Source organism: Cibotium barometz, chromosome 52, assembly GCF_041138505.1.
Source record: "Cibotium barometz isolate CiBa-2024 chromosome 52, ASM4113850v1, whole genome shotgun sequence".
Taxonomy (NCBI): Eukaryota; Viridiplantae; Streptophyta; class Polypodiopsida; order Cyatheales; family Cibotiaceae; genus Cibotium; species Cibotium barometz.
This window is the reverse complement of record NC_141097.1, coordinates 25,272,257-25,286,510: the sequence shown is the minus strand read 5'-3', so window position 1 is coordinate 25,286,510 and position 14,254 is coordinate 25,272,257. Positions and strand designations below refer to the sequence as shown.

General features: G+C 50.2%; 1 protein-coding gene across 1 annotated transcript in view; it reads right to left on the bottom strand.

The window, feature by feature from the left end:
* The window catches only part of LOC147608989 (Galactose oxidase/kelch repeat superfamily protein), an 85,690-nt gene extending 73,114 nt beyond the window's left edge, over positions 1–12,576 (bottom strand). Inside the window, exons 1-4 of the mRNA XM_086788248.1 lie at positions 12,418–12,576; positions 12,225–12,322; positions 9,773–9,914; positions 9,639–9,667 (exon numbers count right to left, since the gene is read on the bottom strand). Coding sequence (XP_086644374.1) covers positions 9,639–9,667; positions 9,773–9,914; positions 12,225–12,322; positions 12,418–12,476 — 328 coding nt within the window. The 5' untranslated portion in view covers positions 12,477–12,576. The remainder of the gene's footprint in view (positions 1–9,638; positions 9,668–9,772; positions 9,915–12,224; positions 12,323–12,417) is intronic.
* Positions 12,577–14,254: the final 1,678 nt, after the last annotated feature.

Genomic DNA, 14,254 nt, shown 5'->3' with positions numbered 1-14,254 from the left:
CTCACGGTCTCGTAGAGCAAATGAATGCTCCTCAAATTCCACCCAAAAGCCAGTCTTGCATACTTCATGCACTGACAGAAGATGAAAACCAAGAGCAGGGACGTAAAGAACACGGGAGGCATGGTTGCCCCCCTTGCCGTCGGGAATAATCTCCATCATCCAGCCCTCATTGTGTATCGGAATGGTGGAGTTGTCGCCAATGAAAATGCGACCTGACTGCCGTTTCAGATCCAAAAAGAAGTCACAGGACAGAGTCATGTGCCTTGAAGCACCGCTGTCAAGAATCCATTCCCGAGTATCCTTTGCAGTGAAGCCAACTGCCTCCTCCCTCGAAGACGATGAAGCATCGAAGTCCATCATCTCTAAGTGCACAAATGCACGAGTCTTTGTAGCTTGAAGCTGCCGCTACCCCCCTGCTCGCGCTGCTGACTGCACGCCCTCCCCCCTTCCCGCCCTCGCGCCTGTACAAAGCAACTGCCCCACACAGAAAGTAGAAGCATCATCAGGAGCATAGATGAAGTGTCGAAGAACCAAATCCTGACAATTCAGGAGGAGAAAGCCATAGATCTGTCCGTCAGTCTTCCTCCACCGACACACATCCTCCGCAGAGGCAAGGTCCGGCAAGCACCGATTCTTGTACGAGAGAAACTCCATCAAACCATACTCCCTGAGAATAGAAGTAACTTGCAACTTCCATGACTGAAAGTTACCATCATCCAACTTGTCTGCCTCATCTAGGAAATAACAAGAAAGTGGTACGGGAGCCAAATCTGAAGCTGTCATCATTGATCCAACCAATAGGACCAAACCTCATAAGATCCCCCCCCCCCCGCCTGTGCTTCTGCCGCCCCCGCATCCGCTCCCCCCCCCGCCTGGTTTTTTTTCTTACGCCCCCCGCCCCCTGCCTCTCTCCTTTGCACCCCCCTCCCTTCTTCAGCGCCCCGCCCCCCGCCCCCTGCCTCCGCCCTCTCTTTCCCCTTTCGCTTTGCTTTCGCCCCCCCCCCCCTCCCCTTCTTTCTGTTTTTCTTCTCCGTCCCCTGGGGGTTTTTTGCCTTTGCCTTCGCCTTCCCCCTTCGCCCTTTGTGTGCAGCTCGGTTCTTGCAGGACTCTCCGCTTTCGCTCCGCCTTCGACACAACTTCAGACACTGATGGAGGCTCCTCCTGCCCCACCTCAAAGGGACTCTTCCGCAGCCCCCTCGCCCGCCCCTGAGGATACCCCCATCAGGCTTTCTCTTTCGCCAGAAGAGGAAGCGAGCCTCGCCGCGCAGAGGTGGAACGCCTCTAGGCACATTCCACCATCTGCCGTATAGTCGGCACTCGCCCCAGCAGAGGGGAGATCCGGGATCTTCTCCAAGCCTGCCTTCTTGCAGATGTGGGCAAGATCCTGGACGTTCAGTTATTGGGCCGTGGACACTACCAGATTGAGTTCGAGACAGCCCAGAGCGTGGCCCAGGTCCTAGCCATGAGTCCCCTTGACATCAGGAGCGCTCGGGCATTCTTCAGACCTTGGCAGCATGGCTTTGACCCAGCAGCGGCCAAGCAGGGAGAGCGTCTATTCCATGTTACAGTTTGCTTCCCTGGACTCCGCCGTTAGTACCTTCCACTCCTTTCTAGGCTAGGAGCATTGGTGGGCTCGGTGCTTGAGACTGGCCTCACAGCAGCTTCAGCGGTGGCTAGAGCAGCTGGGCTACCTTCGGTCAGAGTTTTGGTTCCTAACATCTCCTCCCTTCCGAAGGTCATTCAGCTACCTAGGATAGGGGGGGGATGAATTGATCAGAGAGTGGAGTTTTCGGGGCTCCCGAACCAATGTTTTATCTGCAAGCAGGTCGGCCGCATGGCCAAAGCCTACCCTCGCAGGAGACCCCGACCTTCACCGCAGCAGCAGGCCCTTGATGGCCCGCCCATAGATGCCGCTCGGCAGGCAGCCTTCGGGACTCCTGCTCAGCCCACAGCGACCTCGGAGTGGCAGCCTGGGCAGGGGCGCCGTCGAGGGAGACAGCCCCAGCAGCACGCCCAGAGACCGATGCAGCAGCAGCCTCAGTCTCAGCATCACTGGGTTCCCGTGAGGAACAGCTTTGCTCCCCTTCAGGAGGAGACCCCAGCGCCGACTGAGGACCAGGAGATGCCAGCTCCCCCTCCTTCGCCCCCACCCCCCGTCCCCCCCTCCCGCCTCGCTTCCACCTTCGCCTCCTCCCGTTCCCGCTCCGGTTTTGGTAGTGGCTCCTTCTCCCCCCCCTTCTCCCCCCTTCTCCCCCCCCCCCCCCCCCCCCCCCCCGCTCGCCTCAGCTCCCCGGGAGGTCCTGGCAGCTCCCTGGCGCTCACCTGCAGTCCGGCGGACACTGAGCACCGACCTTGCTCGAGCACTGCAGAGGAGACTTTCCATGCCGATTCGGGCTTCACGGATATCCTCTATTCGTAGTCGGCTCAGTCGTCTCGACACTCGACAGCGTTCGGAGGCTTTTGATTACTCTTTCACTCGGCTTTTTGGAGCAGAGGGCCCCCATGAGCTAGCACCCGTCAGAGTTCATGTAGTGATACCTCCGGCCCGAGGGGAGGAGGCACTTGATTCAGCGGCGGTGGCCTTCTCATTCCCTCTCTGTGGCCCTAGTGATCGGGTGTGGACTCTGGAGCTCGCTCTTAGCATTTTGAAGACTCAGGCAGTTGAGTTTTCTCACCACGTGAGTGATCTGGAGGTGACAGACGTGATAGGCCGACTATGGGAGTTGGCTCATTTTTTCTTTGATACCGGGAGTGTGGATGCCTCAGGGATTCGCCATTTGGTGGTTCGCATAGTGGCAAACTTAGCACGCGACCCGGGATATGTATGCATACACGAGGTTGCTCTGTCTGAGCGGGAGGCAGTCGCCATGGGACACTGCCCACTGGCGCCTGATCCGAGATTCTTGCAACACACTGGGTGGGCAGATTCGTAGCCGCTCGGATGGGGACTATTCTCCATCCAAGCCGCTTGCGAAGGCCCGCCGTACGACTGAGACAGCCTCCACCTCAGCAGGTCATCCATGAGGATCATCTCATGGAATGTACAGGGCCTTGGCGGCGCACACTATATACGTTATCGTGGTTGCTTGAGGCAGGAGCTTCAGAGATGCCTGGTTGGGGGAACTATTGATATTTTGATGATGCAGGAGCACCATTTGGGTGAGAGCAGGATCCGGAGATACGGTTCGATGATGCCTGGTAGATGGGACACATTTTGGTCGGCAGGGTTTGGCCCCTTGGGTGGGCAAGGAGGAGTATGTATGGTCATTACGGATGTATGGCGGCAGGCCATTGTGGATCGCGGGATCATTGTGCCTGGTGAAGCACAGTATGTCACTCTGAGGATGCATGATGAGCTCTTTGGCGTGCTCAATGTCTATGCGCCCAACCATGCTAGTGCCAGAGCAGAGTTCTGGACCCAGGTAACGGATGCATTGCCAGAGGCCGCACATTGGTGTGTCGGGGGAGACTTCAACATGCTTGAGGACCCGATCGATAGGGTGGGAGGCAGTCATGTTATAGTGCACGGCACGGAGCTTGCAGCTTGGGAGCAATTTTGCATGACGCTGAGGATCACTCATGCATGGTAGAATGAGGCTTTCTCCCGCTCTCAAGACAGTCTTAGTTTCTCTCAGTCGGATCGCCGCGGCAGGGAGGGACTAACCTATCACGGATTGATCGCTTCTATGTGGGCGGGGCTCCATTGGCATTCTCGTTGGCACCTCTTTTTCAGACCATGCGCCAGTTATTTTGACACTTAAGGAGAGGACACGGGAGACCAGCTTGCAGTTGAGGATTCCACAGAGGGTACTTACAGATCCTAGTCTCTGTGAGGACATTGAGAGGATATGGCATGATAGCCAGAGCTCTTTGACCAGGATGCAGCAGGCCAGTGTGCCCAGGGACTCATCGAGCTCAGCTCTTTTTTGCACGCTGCAGCCTTGACACGGCTGGGAGAGACTCGCGAGCGGGAGCGTCGGTTGCGACGTAGCCTTGCTTCGCTCCAGCGCCTTCAGGAGCAGCAGCCTACATGTGAGTGGGTGGCATCCCAGCTGAGCCAGGCACGCCAGGAGGTTAGGCAGAGACATGAGTTCTACTATCGTCGCCAAGCCTCTCAGTGGACGCAGCTTGGTGATAGAGTGATTGGGGAGTTTTTTGAGATTACTGGCCCCCGCCATGCTCGAGCAGGAGTTCGCCAGCTCAGGAGGCAGGACGGATCGGTAGCCACTGAGCCTGGGGAGATCAGAGCCATTGCCACTGAGTTCTATAGAGACCTGCTTTCCGCGGAGCTTGCCACTGAGGCTCAGGATGCTTGCAGACAGACTGTATGGGCCCATGTGCAGAGGAGGGTCACAGATCGTATGCGCACAGTTCTGGGTGCGCCTCTTTCAGAGGTTGAGCTTGCTGAGGCCTTGAGGGTCCTTCCGCGCCATAGTTGCCCTGGGGAGGATGGATTGACGCCTGCCTTTTTTATGCGCTATTGGGACCTTTTGGGGCCAGGCCTCCGCAGGGGCTTTCAGTATGTTTTGGACACTGGGGTGATGCCACGGAGCTTTTCAGAGGGCTTGATCTCTCTTATCCCCAAGGGAGAGGGAGTGTCAGATGATATTCGGCATTGGAGACCTATTACGATCCTCAATACTATCTACAAGGTCTTAGCAAAGGCCTTGAGTTTGAGGATCCAGCCCTTCCTTGGGGAGTTGATTCATGCTACTACCCAGACAGGATTCGTCAGGAGCGCAGTATCCTTGACAACATTTTCACCTTCTGGGAGGCGACGGCCCGAGCTAGATTTCTCGGTGAGGACCTGGTCGTGATGCTTCTCGATTTTGAGAAGGCATACGATAGAGTCGATTGGGGTTTCTTAGAGGGCACTATGCTTCGCCTGGGCTTTGAGCCAGTTTGGATTCGAGGAGTGGCGGCTCTATATTCCACAGCTCGCAACCAGGTGCTGATGGCAGGAGGACGGGGGCCGAGTTTTGAGTTGACCAGATCAGTCCGTTAGGGGTGTCCTCTCGCCCCGTTTCTTTTTCTCTTCTTTGCTGAGGCTATGAGCATGTATCTGACGGCAGAGGAGGTTGGTTTGAGAGGACTCCAGCTCCCAGTCTGGGGGGAGGACCTGCTCGATGCTGAGTTTGCTGATGACACGGGTTTGTTTTTGCATGGCCAGGAGGGGAATCTTCAGCGGGTAGAGCAGTCGCTTCAGGTTTTTTGTGCAGCTTCGGGAGCATTGATCAATTGGCGCAAGACAGTGGCCTCTTGGATCAGTAGTGCTCCCACTCCGGCATGGAGCCCAGACCCGGGTTTTAGATGGATTCCTCCTGGCACAGCAGTGCGGTATTTGGGATGCCAGATTGGACTAGATTTGTCACCTGAGCAGCAGATTGCCCCGCTTTTTCTGAGTATTCGGAAGAAGCTTTTGTATTGGAGTACAGCTCGCCTTTCCTTGGCTGGGAGGGCGGTGGTGGCAAATCAGGTGCTTTTAGCGACCATGTGGTACATCATGTCTTGCTGGATCTTCTCGAGCTCTTGCATCAGCCAGGTACAGAGGCTGATCAGGAACTTTCTTTGGTCTGGGCGGGATGGTCAGCCAGCCCGGGCTAAGGTTGCTTGGGCAGTTATTACACTTCCGCTGGCCCAGGGGGGCTTGGGCATTATCGATCCATTTGACCAGAGTAGAGCCTTATTGGGGAAGCTTATTGTTCGGGGGCTGCTTCCAGGCGCTGAGCCTTGGAAAGAGCTTCTTTTTCAGCGGCTGCAGGCTAGGGCTCCCCCAGCAGGGGGCACTTGGGCACCAAAGATACGGTGGATCTTCATAGAGATGAGGAGGACAGGCCTCAGTAGAGGATGGGAGGACAGATTTGCCTTGAGCATCCTGCGAGCTTGGGAGTTGCTAAGACCGAGACTCTCTCAGAGACAACCTTCTTGTGATGAGGAGCGCCGCTCATCTGGAGCCCAGCGGTACGCACAGAGCAGGTTCTCGGCCTCGTCTAGCCTGGGGACCATTGGCGGCAGGCCCAGCACGTAGTTTGGGAGACTGGCAGGCCTTCTGCAGTCTCCCAGAGGAGATCCAGGTGGAGAGGCTGTGTCACTTCAGAGGGGGACTGATTATGAGGGATGACATTCAGGAGGCACTCACAGAGGAGTGGTTCACGCCTCTCGAGCCAGTGGCCCCACGGTGGATGGGAGCCTTTACACAGTTGGAGATCCTGATTGCTGTCAGAGCTTGCACAAAGGATGGTAGATGCCTTTACTATGAGATCCAGGATGAGGGCAGACTTCAGAGAGTGGAGGCGGAGTCGCCTTTGGTTGCAGAGTGCATCTTTCAAAGGATAAGGGTAGTGGCCGCCGCTTCCTGGAAGTGGCATATTGATCCAGACCCTGCAGATGTGGACTCTAATTGGCGCATATGGGCATATGCAGCGCGCCCCTTGGCCCGGCTCCAGTGGGACCCTGGCGAGTACAAGTGGCATGATCCTTATGCATCCCCCGAGGCCACCGAGATCACCTTTTTCCCGTACACTGTTCGGTTGGGGAGGCATATTTTGACGGCGAGGACGACGGTTTCTCCAGCTGCATCGGAGCATTGGCGGCTACAGGGACTCTCACAGGAGTTCCTGGAGGATTTTTGGGCCAGGCTTTGGGCTAGTCGACAAGCACGCAGGATCTCGACTTTCCAGTGGTTGGTCGCCCACCACAGGGGCTCTGCAGTTGGCACTTGGCTTGTCTACAGTGGACTACCAGCGGCCTGCGTCCGATGCGGCCACCCTTTGGAGACACAGAGACATTGCCTATGGGACTGTCCTCAGGCGCAGCAGATTTGGCTGCGGATGCTGCGCATTCTGGCCCCCCTCTCTCCAGAGGGCATGTATACGTGGGGTGCCGCTGCTTGGTCGACTTCGTCAGGGCCTGCTCTGGGCTATGAGACGGAGCCGGACAGCCAGGCCATCAGATTCATTAGGGGCCAGCCTCGCCTTGTTCCTTCACCGGATTTCTTGTCCGCCGGCTGGACACAGGAGAGGGATCTACGATGGGAGCTCCTCAGCAGCCTCACCATCTAGTTCACCTGGAGAGCCCGGAGTTTCAAGGCCTTTGAGGGGAGACTGGAGCCACCAGCAGAGACTGTTCGGGGGATTTGGCAGGAGTTGCTCCACACCCTACGAGGACAGTATGACCGCATCCGGGGCGACTCGGATGAGGCGATCTTACGACGCCAGGCCTTTCACTCCACTTGGCGCAGCGGCCCCTTCTATACCCTACATGCGAGTTCCCCCCGCTGGCATTACAGGCCACCTGTTTGGCTTTTCCCCCCTCCTATTGTATGATATAGCCCCTCAGTTCTTTGTACTGATATTTGTACTTTTCTGCACCTAGGGAGAATCTCCCTAGCTGCCCTGCTTGGATCTCTGCTCCGTTTTCTTATGAGCAGGAGAGGGTCTTTTGTAGCCCAACGGGTGGTTTTTAATATAACTAATGAAAGGATCTTTTCTCGAAAAAAAAAAAGGAGTCTTTGCAGCTGAGGCTGAAGAATCAGCACTCTTCCCAGTCCGCTTAGGACACTTCCTCCAATAGTGGCCTTTCTCGCCACAATCATTGCAGGACCTCTCGGCCTTCAATTTCTCTCATTCTGTGTCAGGCTTCTTCTCAGAAGACTTCTCCAGTGAAGCTTTCCCTTTGCCCTTGTTGTTACTCCGGCCTTTCGGCCGTTGGCCAGTTAAGGCCTCCGAACCTCCACTGTGAGGAGGGTTCGTGAATCGTTCCTCCTGGTCCAAGACCATGGGCACAAGCTCCTCCCAGGTAATGGTGCTGAGAGTGCCACTAGTAATCAAAGAGGAGTAGAAAGCGGAATACTGAGCAGGCAAGTGGGACAACAAAGTAATGGCCATATCTTCTGATGATCTCCTTCCCAGCCTGGAGAACTTCCTGCTGAAGGGCCTGCAGCTTGTTAATGTGCTCTCGCATCATCGACGACTTTGCAAGGTTCATAACCCGCATCTGTACTTCCAAGGAAATCCTCTTCATGGACGATACCCTGTTATAAAGGGAAGCCAAGTGCTGCCATATGCCTCTGGCCAGCGTCATGCTTTACGTGATTGATTACTTGCGATGTGCAATTGAGGAAGATAAATGATCGGACCCTGGCGTTGACACGATCCCATATCTGTGCCTGTGCCTCGCGGTCCTTCCTCGTTTTGACAGTAACTCCCCTTCCTCTGCTTCCGGCCGTGGAACCCCGATAACGATGAAATCAGCAAGGTCATATGACTCCAGCACAGACTCCATCATAACATTCCAGATGCCGTAATTGCTCCCATCCAATTGACGGTCCCCTGGGAACGTGGGGAGAGTTGGGATCTTCACATGCTTCTCAGCCAGCTCTAACAAATCTGCCATCGCGGGGATGTAACTGTAAAGGGTCGGTGGGTGGGAAAAAAAACTTTAAACCTGCAAGTGGCTGTCCAGCAACTCAACCCGCCTTCCTCTTGCTTCTTCTCTTCCCGAACAGTCCCTAACAGTCCACCAATCAGCAACGCAACAATCTCCCTCTTGCTCAGAAAACTCCCAAGATCTTTCACGAGCCTAGGGCTCTGATACCATGTAAAAATACGCAACAGAGATGATAACCAAATCTGAGACCACAAGAGCAAGTAGAGTGCAGAAAATAGACAGCACAAGAGAAGGAGAGAGATAGGCATGTAACTCTTCTCTATACACAAGATCCCGAATACGAAAACAAGATACAATGATGTGGGGGCCATGGGGCCATTTTATATGGCCCCATACATGCAGTTGGCCTGTGCAAAGGCAGCCGACTAGGCCTTCATCTCCACGACCAGCCCCATCCAGCAGTCGGCCAGCTGCGCACAGTCAGCCAGCATGTAGGAGAGGTCGGGGACCAGAAGGGGCAGTCGGCCATCATCCAGAACCTCTGACCAGCAGCGGCCAGCATCTGGATCAGCCAGGGTGCAGAAAACTGCCTCCCACACCTGGTAAAATTAGGGAAAAATGGGGAAAAAATATAGGAAAAATGAGAAAACACCTACAAAGGGCGGGCACACCCACAACAGAGGCCCTGGTGTCTAATAAAGACAGGAGATGACTTCTAACAGGGGAGGGGAGGGGGGGGGAGCGGGCTTCCTGGCCATTGGGACCAAGTGCATCATTAAGTATGCTGTCTAAACACTTATCTCCATTCAATTACGTGCTGATTGAATTGCTATCACCACACTCTGTGACAACCTCATTCATACATACGTACATAACTATGTATAATGTTATTTGCTTATATTTATAGACATGCATGCATGCCTGCACGCACACACACATAACAAACACGAGTCAATGGTGGTATATGGGAAAAGAAAATAGCCTACCAACTCTAATATGATTAATGATGCACTAAACAGAAAGGCAATTTAGGACATCTTCCAAATGATAAAACGGCATCATCCAATTTTGAACTTCTTGTTATTAGAGAATTAGCAGGACTCTCTACAGTAGCATGGCAAACTATGTTCTGCATTTGCGCCTAACAGCATGCATAACCCAAAAATGTGCATCATTTCATTGTTCGTCCCCGTCCCCCACCCCCCCCCCTAATTATATTTTTCATATTAGTCTTCCAATATGACACTTACCAGTATCAAGCATCCAAAAATCTCCCAACCTGCATACAAAAGCATGCAACTATCAATAAGCCCACTTTGAATACACTTCAGAAATATCAGAATATGATCATGTTTGAACAAAAAGAATCGCAATTAGAGCGAACCGGTTTCGCCCAGACCGCCCACCAAATACAAACATATGACAGTCAATTGCCACAGCAACATGAAATGCCCGTGGACTCGGCCCAACATTTTCACCATCACTTGCACTCCCAGTACAATTGGGTTGAAACCACGCTTTATTTTCTGTTGGAAAAAATCAATATTTTGAACTTAAACATCCTTCCGATTCATGATGCACAGCACAAGAAGGAACAAAACCATGACTTGGATGAGTCACATGACCATCAACTTTACTTTCATTTCAGCAGTGAAATTTATAGAAAGACAAGTAAAGCCCAGAAACAGGTAGCATAAACAAAATGTATGCATATTATTTGTCCTTCAAAATTTCTAAAAAGTGGTATTATGAATGTTGTTGCATGTTCGCTTTCTAACAAAGAGCCTCAGCTACATTGGCATAAGAAAATCTCCGCCCTTGGGTAGCCAAGTTGTACACCCTCCATGTATCTCTGCCTACCCTTGTTAGCTCTAGGGATAGGGCCACCTCTCGTCTCACTTTGATTCTTATGAATTTTGGTCTACAAGATGCTGCATGACCCCACAATGTCACATGACTAAGTAATCCCCTCTGGCTGGGTATTAATTTGAGCTCTTTTCTTTTCTAAGCACGTTGCACTCACACACCCAAGTACCACAAGGATAACACGCCCTTCCAAATACTTGGTAGTCAATGCAGCAAGCAAGCCCCAGGACAAGCCGAGGAGCTTTGCATGTTGAAGTGAACGCCCTGCATAGTAGTAGTTCGGAGAATCATGCAAAGGAGCAGAGTCATAATCTTTAATGTCAATGGCAACCAATTTACCTATGTCTACGATAATGAAGCTTTAAGGAGCCGAGATTGCATGTCCCAATATGACAAGAGCCGCAATGGGCAAGTTACCATTATATCCAATGTGTGAATTCGGCAACCACCATGACCACCTGGGTCAGAGCTAGACCAGCACCAGTGTTACATAAAACAGTTGCAATATTGAAACAAATTGGTTTTTGAAATGGCCAAAACAAAATGGTCCAAAATTTGGTTGCCAAAACAGCACCCTAAAACACCCAATGGAAAAAATAAAGGTAAAAATGGAGGTAAAGGTGCTTTCTTTGACTCTCTTAAGGAGCTCCAAATATTCATTGAAGAGGAGAAGTGTATCATCTCATAAAACATGGAAATAAACCTAAATTTTTTGTGAAAGCTAATCACACCTGAATTCTCGGCAATCACAGAAGTTTCAATTGTGTTTCATGGAATGATTCAGTGTTTCACTGAAACAGATTTCAGCTAAATCATGTTTCTTGTTCATGCTGATCACTGCAGATGAAGGTGGAGAGTGCCAGGCTAGTTGCCAATGGCATCCAGCTTGTGGATGTTGCAACTACCACGCATCCGAGCAACGCCACAAGCTTGGATATACATGGCGACCAATGTCCCTAAGCACCACAGACCACAAAGCTTTCCGGAACTAGATTGCTTGCCATTGTTGACACAAAGTTGCTCCAAATAAAGATGAAGAGCACCAGGCAAGTTTCTCACAACATCCAATGTGGGGGTGTGGTACCAAAAGGTAGTTTTTACATTATGTCTGCAAGTACAATGCCGGAAGAGATCATCCTTGGAAGGGGATGGATTGCCAAACATGATAGTAGCATAGATTAGACCAATTGGACCATGAGGACAGCCACAATCAGGCTAGCACAACGGACGGTGAGCCTTTTTCTCGCTGAAGGAGAACCAAAACATATCTCTACCAAGATCCAGAAGTTATGGACATTACTACAAGTAGGTCCTATTGAATCGTGCGATCATCTGTAAACTCAAAACCTCATCCAATCAACTTGCACCACATCCCATAAAACCCAAAGTCAAGGAGTCAAAAGCCCAACCAAAGGAGGAAAAGATTTGTCAAAAACCAAGGAGGCTCTGCAAGAGAAACCAAAGGCTAGCAACTAATACCTGCATGGGAGATACATAGACCACGTGAAGCCCCTGAGACATTTGAGCCCACAACCTCACTATTGGGAATTAAGAGCTCTCCCTAAGTGCTCATATGGGGTCATATATCCTCTTGAATAATATGTCAAACAAGCTTGTTGGCCACAAGCAATCCCACAATCTCGTGATTGATTATGTGGAGTCTGATTGTACATTTGAAATTTATTCATCATTCGATGAAGGCGGTGGGGTCCGCTTGTACATTCCATAATCATCATATGACACCTTTTCAATGGGGTAAGTACATTATTACAATTATTAATAATGAGGTACATGCCATCCATATGTGTCTAATGGGCATTGATCAATTGGGTGGAAGATCAGCTGTGTGTGTGAGCATCCTCTGTGTGATCAACCTTTCATGGAAGGCTCAAATTTGTGCACTAATGATTATTTGGCCAAGAGCTAAGGCAAGGACTTGATGTTAACTCTGTACGAAAAAGAAAGCCTACCGATGTCGTACACTGTGAGGTCGTTGAGGAACTTTTTGTCCACGAGCCCGCCAAAAATCAGCACGTACGATTTGCCCACTTTGACGGCAGAGTGCCCACTGCTCAAATTTAGTTAAAAACACAACAAAAATTGCAAATTAGGAGCTAAGAAGCTATAATTAGTGATTAATCAGAAAGCGCAAAATGGTATAACCTTCGTGGCGAGGGGGGAACGCCATGGAAATCTGCAGGAGCTGACTGAACCCACCGCATCCTGATTTATTCTGCAGGGACGACTACTGGTTGCAAAGTGTTGTCGGAAAACAGAATACCAGTCAACTACGGCCAAAATCACCCACTAAGCTTTAAATCGACGGTTCAATCAAAGGTTTAGAGTCCATAATCTTAATCTAACTTTGTGGCTATCTAAATATATAATTGTATTAAAATTGAAAATAAAAAAATGCCATCATAAATCTGAAATCAATTAAATGGCTTAAAAATAATGTACAAAGATTTGCATTTGTTCCACTTATTTGAAATACGAAAAGTATACAAAAAACATATTTTTGTATTAACATTGCTAATAGTGACAGACATCTCCAGTAGCTTAGTTTTTAAATAACTTTGTTGTTTACGTTGGGATTAGATGCACCTTTCTTCTCTTTCAAAGGTTCACTAGATTCACGAGACCTTGCTCGATTTTTTGACAGAGTGGAGGTTCTACAGGCCCTGGTTTCCTTTAGGAGGGGGCATGTTGACAAGGAGCAGTGCAAGGTGTGAATTTAGTTTCAACACACGACAAAGTTGTGTCCATGATAGCTTTGCCACGTCCATCTACACAAACAACACCAAAATGTAAGGCATCCAACACAGGGGTACGAATAGGAGTTTTGCCATGTGCATGTCGACGAACAATAGGAGGAGGACACGGATTGTACAAAGGAGTTCAGGCATCAACCAAACCCTACAAAACAGAACGTCTAGGAACAGAAGTAGAAGGATCATCATTGAGGAAATGACATCGTGAGGGAGCCATCGAAGACAGACACACATACATGAGGCATCACATAAAATCAAAGAGATTTATTTTTATAGCACATACCTAGTGCGAGACAACAACACCAAGAGATAAGGCTAAAACCCCCCACACGAATGCATGGCCATGCATGCCATACAAAAAAATATTAACCTAACTAAAGTAGAGGACATGCATGCACATACACGTAGTATCAGCATGCATGGCCAATTAAAAAAACTAATTAAAGCAGAGGTTAGGCATGCACAAACACACATCGGCATGCATGGCTTTAAAAAAATTAACCTAATTAAACCAAAGCCCCTGCGTATGAGCATGCATTGGGGAAAAAAAAATTAACCTAACTAAACCAGACCACAGGCATGCACAGAGACACATGGGCATACATGGGGAAAAAAACCATAAAACCCTAATTAAATCAGGCATGCATGCTTTTTTTTAACCTAACCAAAGCACAAGAGTGAAAGCTGGTATTTTTTTTAATAAATACCCATAAAACCCTAATTAAACTAAGAATGCATGTGTTTTTCAAACCTAACCACCACAGATCACAACACCAAAGTCGACCACCACTGACTCCCAACATATCACCTAGAATCAAAAGACGAGGGACATGAGGTCGAGCAAACGATTCAACCATAGCCACATCATAAAACAAAAAGAACTGAGCATAAGGATAGGGATGAGAGAAATCCCAACATATCACTTGGAATTGGAAGCCAGTGAGCACGAGGTCGAGCAGAAGCCATAGCTATTGGAAGAGGACGAGCATCATGTCCTACACACGATTTGCCATCATATCAACGACAGGGAAGCCATCATATCAACGTTAGGGAGGAAGCATCATAGCCTCAATGTCCCAACGTTGTTCCCCATAAAGAAAGATCTTTTAACTAACATATTTCAACCTTATAACATTAACGACTTAACATCTTCTTTTTTGGTAGCTTTAATTGACTAATACCAAAAAGTAGATGTTGGTGGCTTTAATTAATCAAAGGAAGCTCTCATT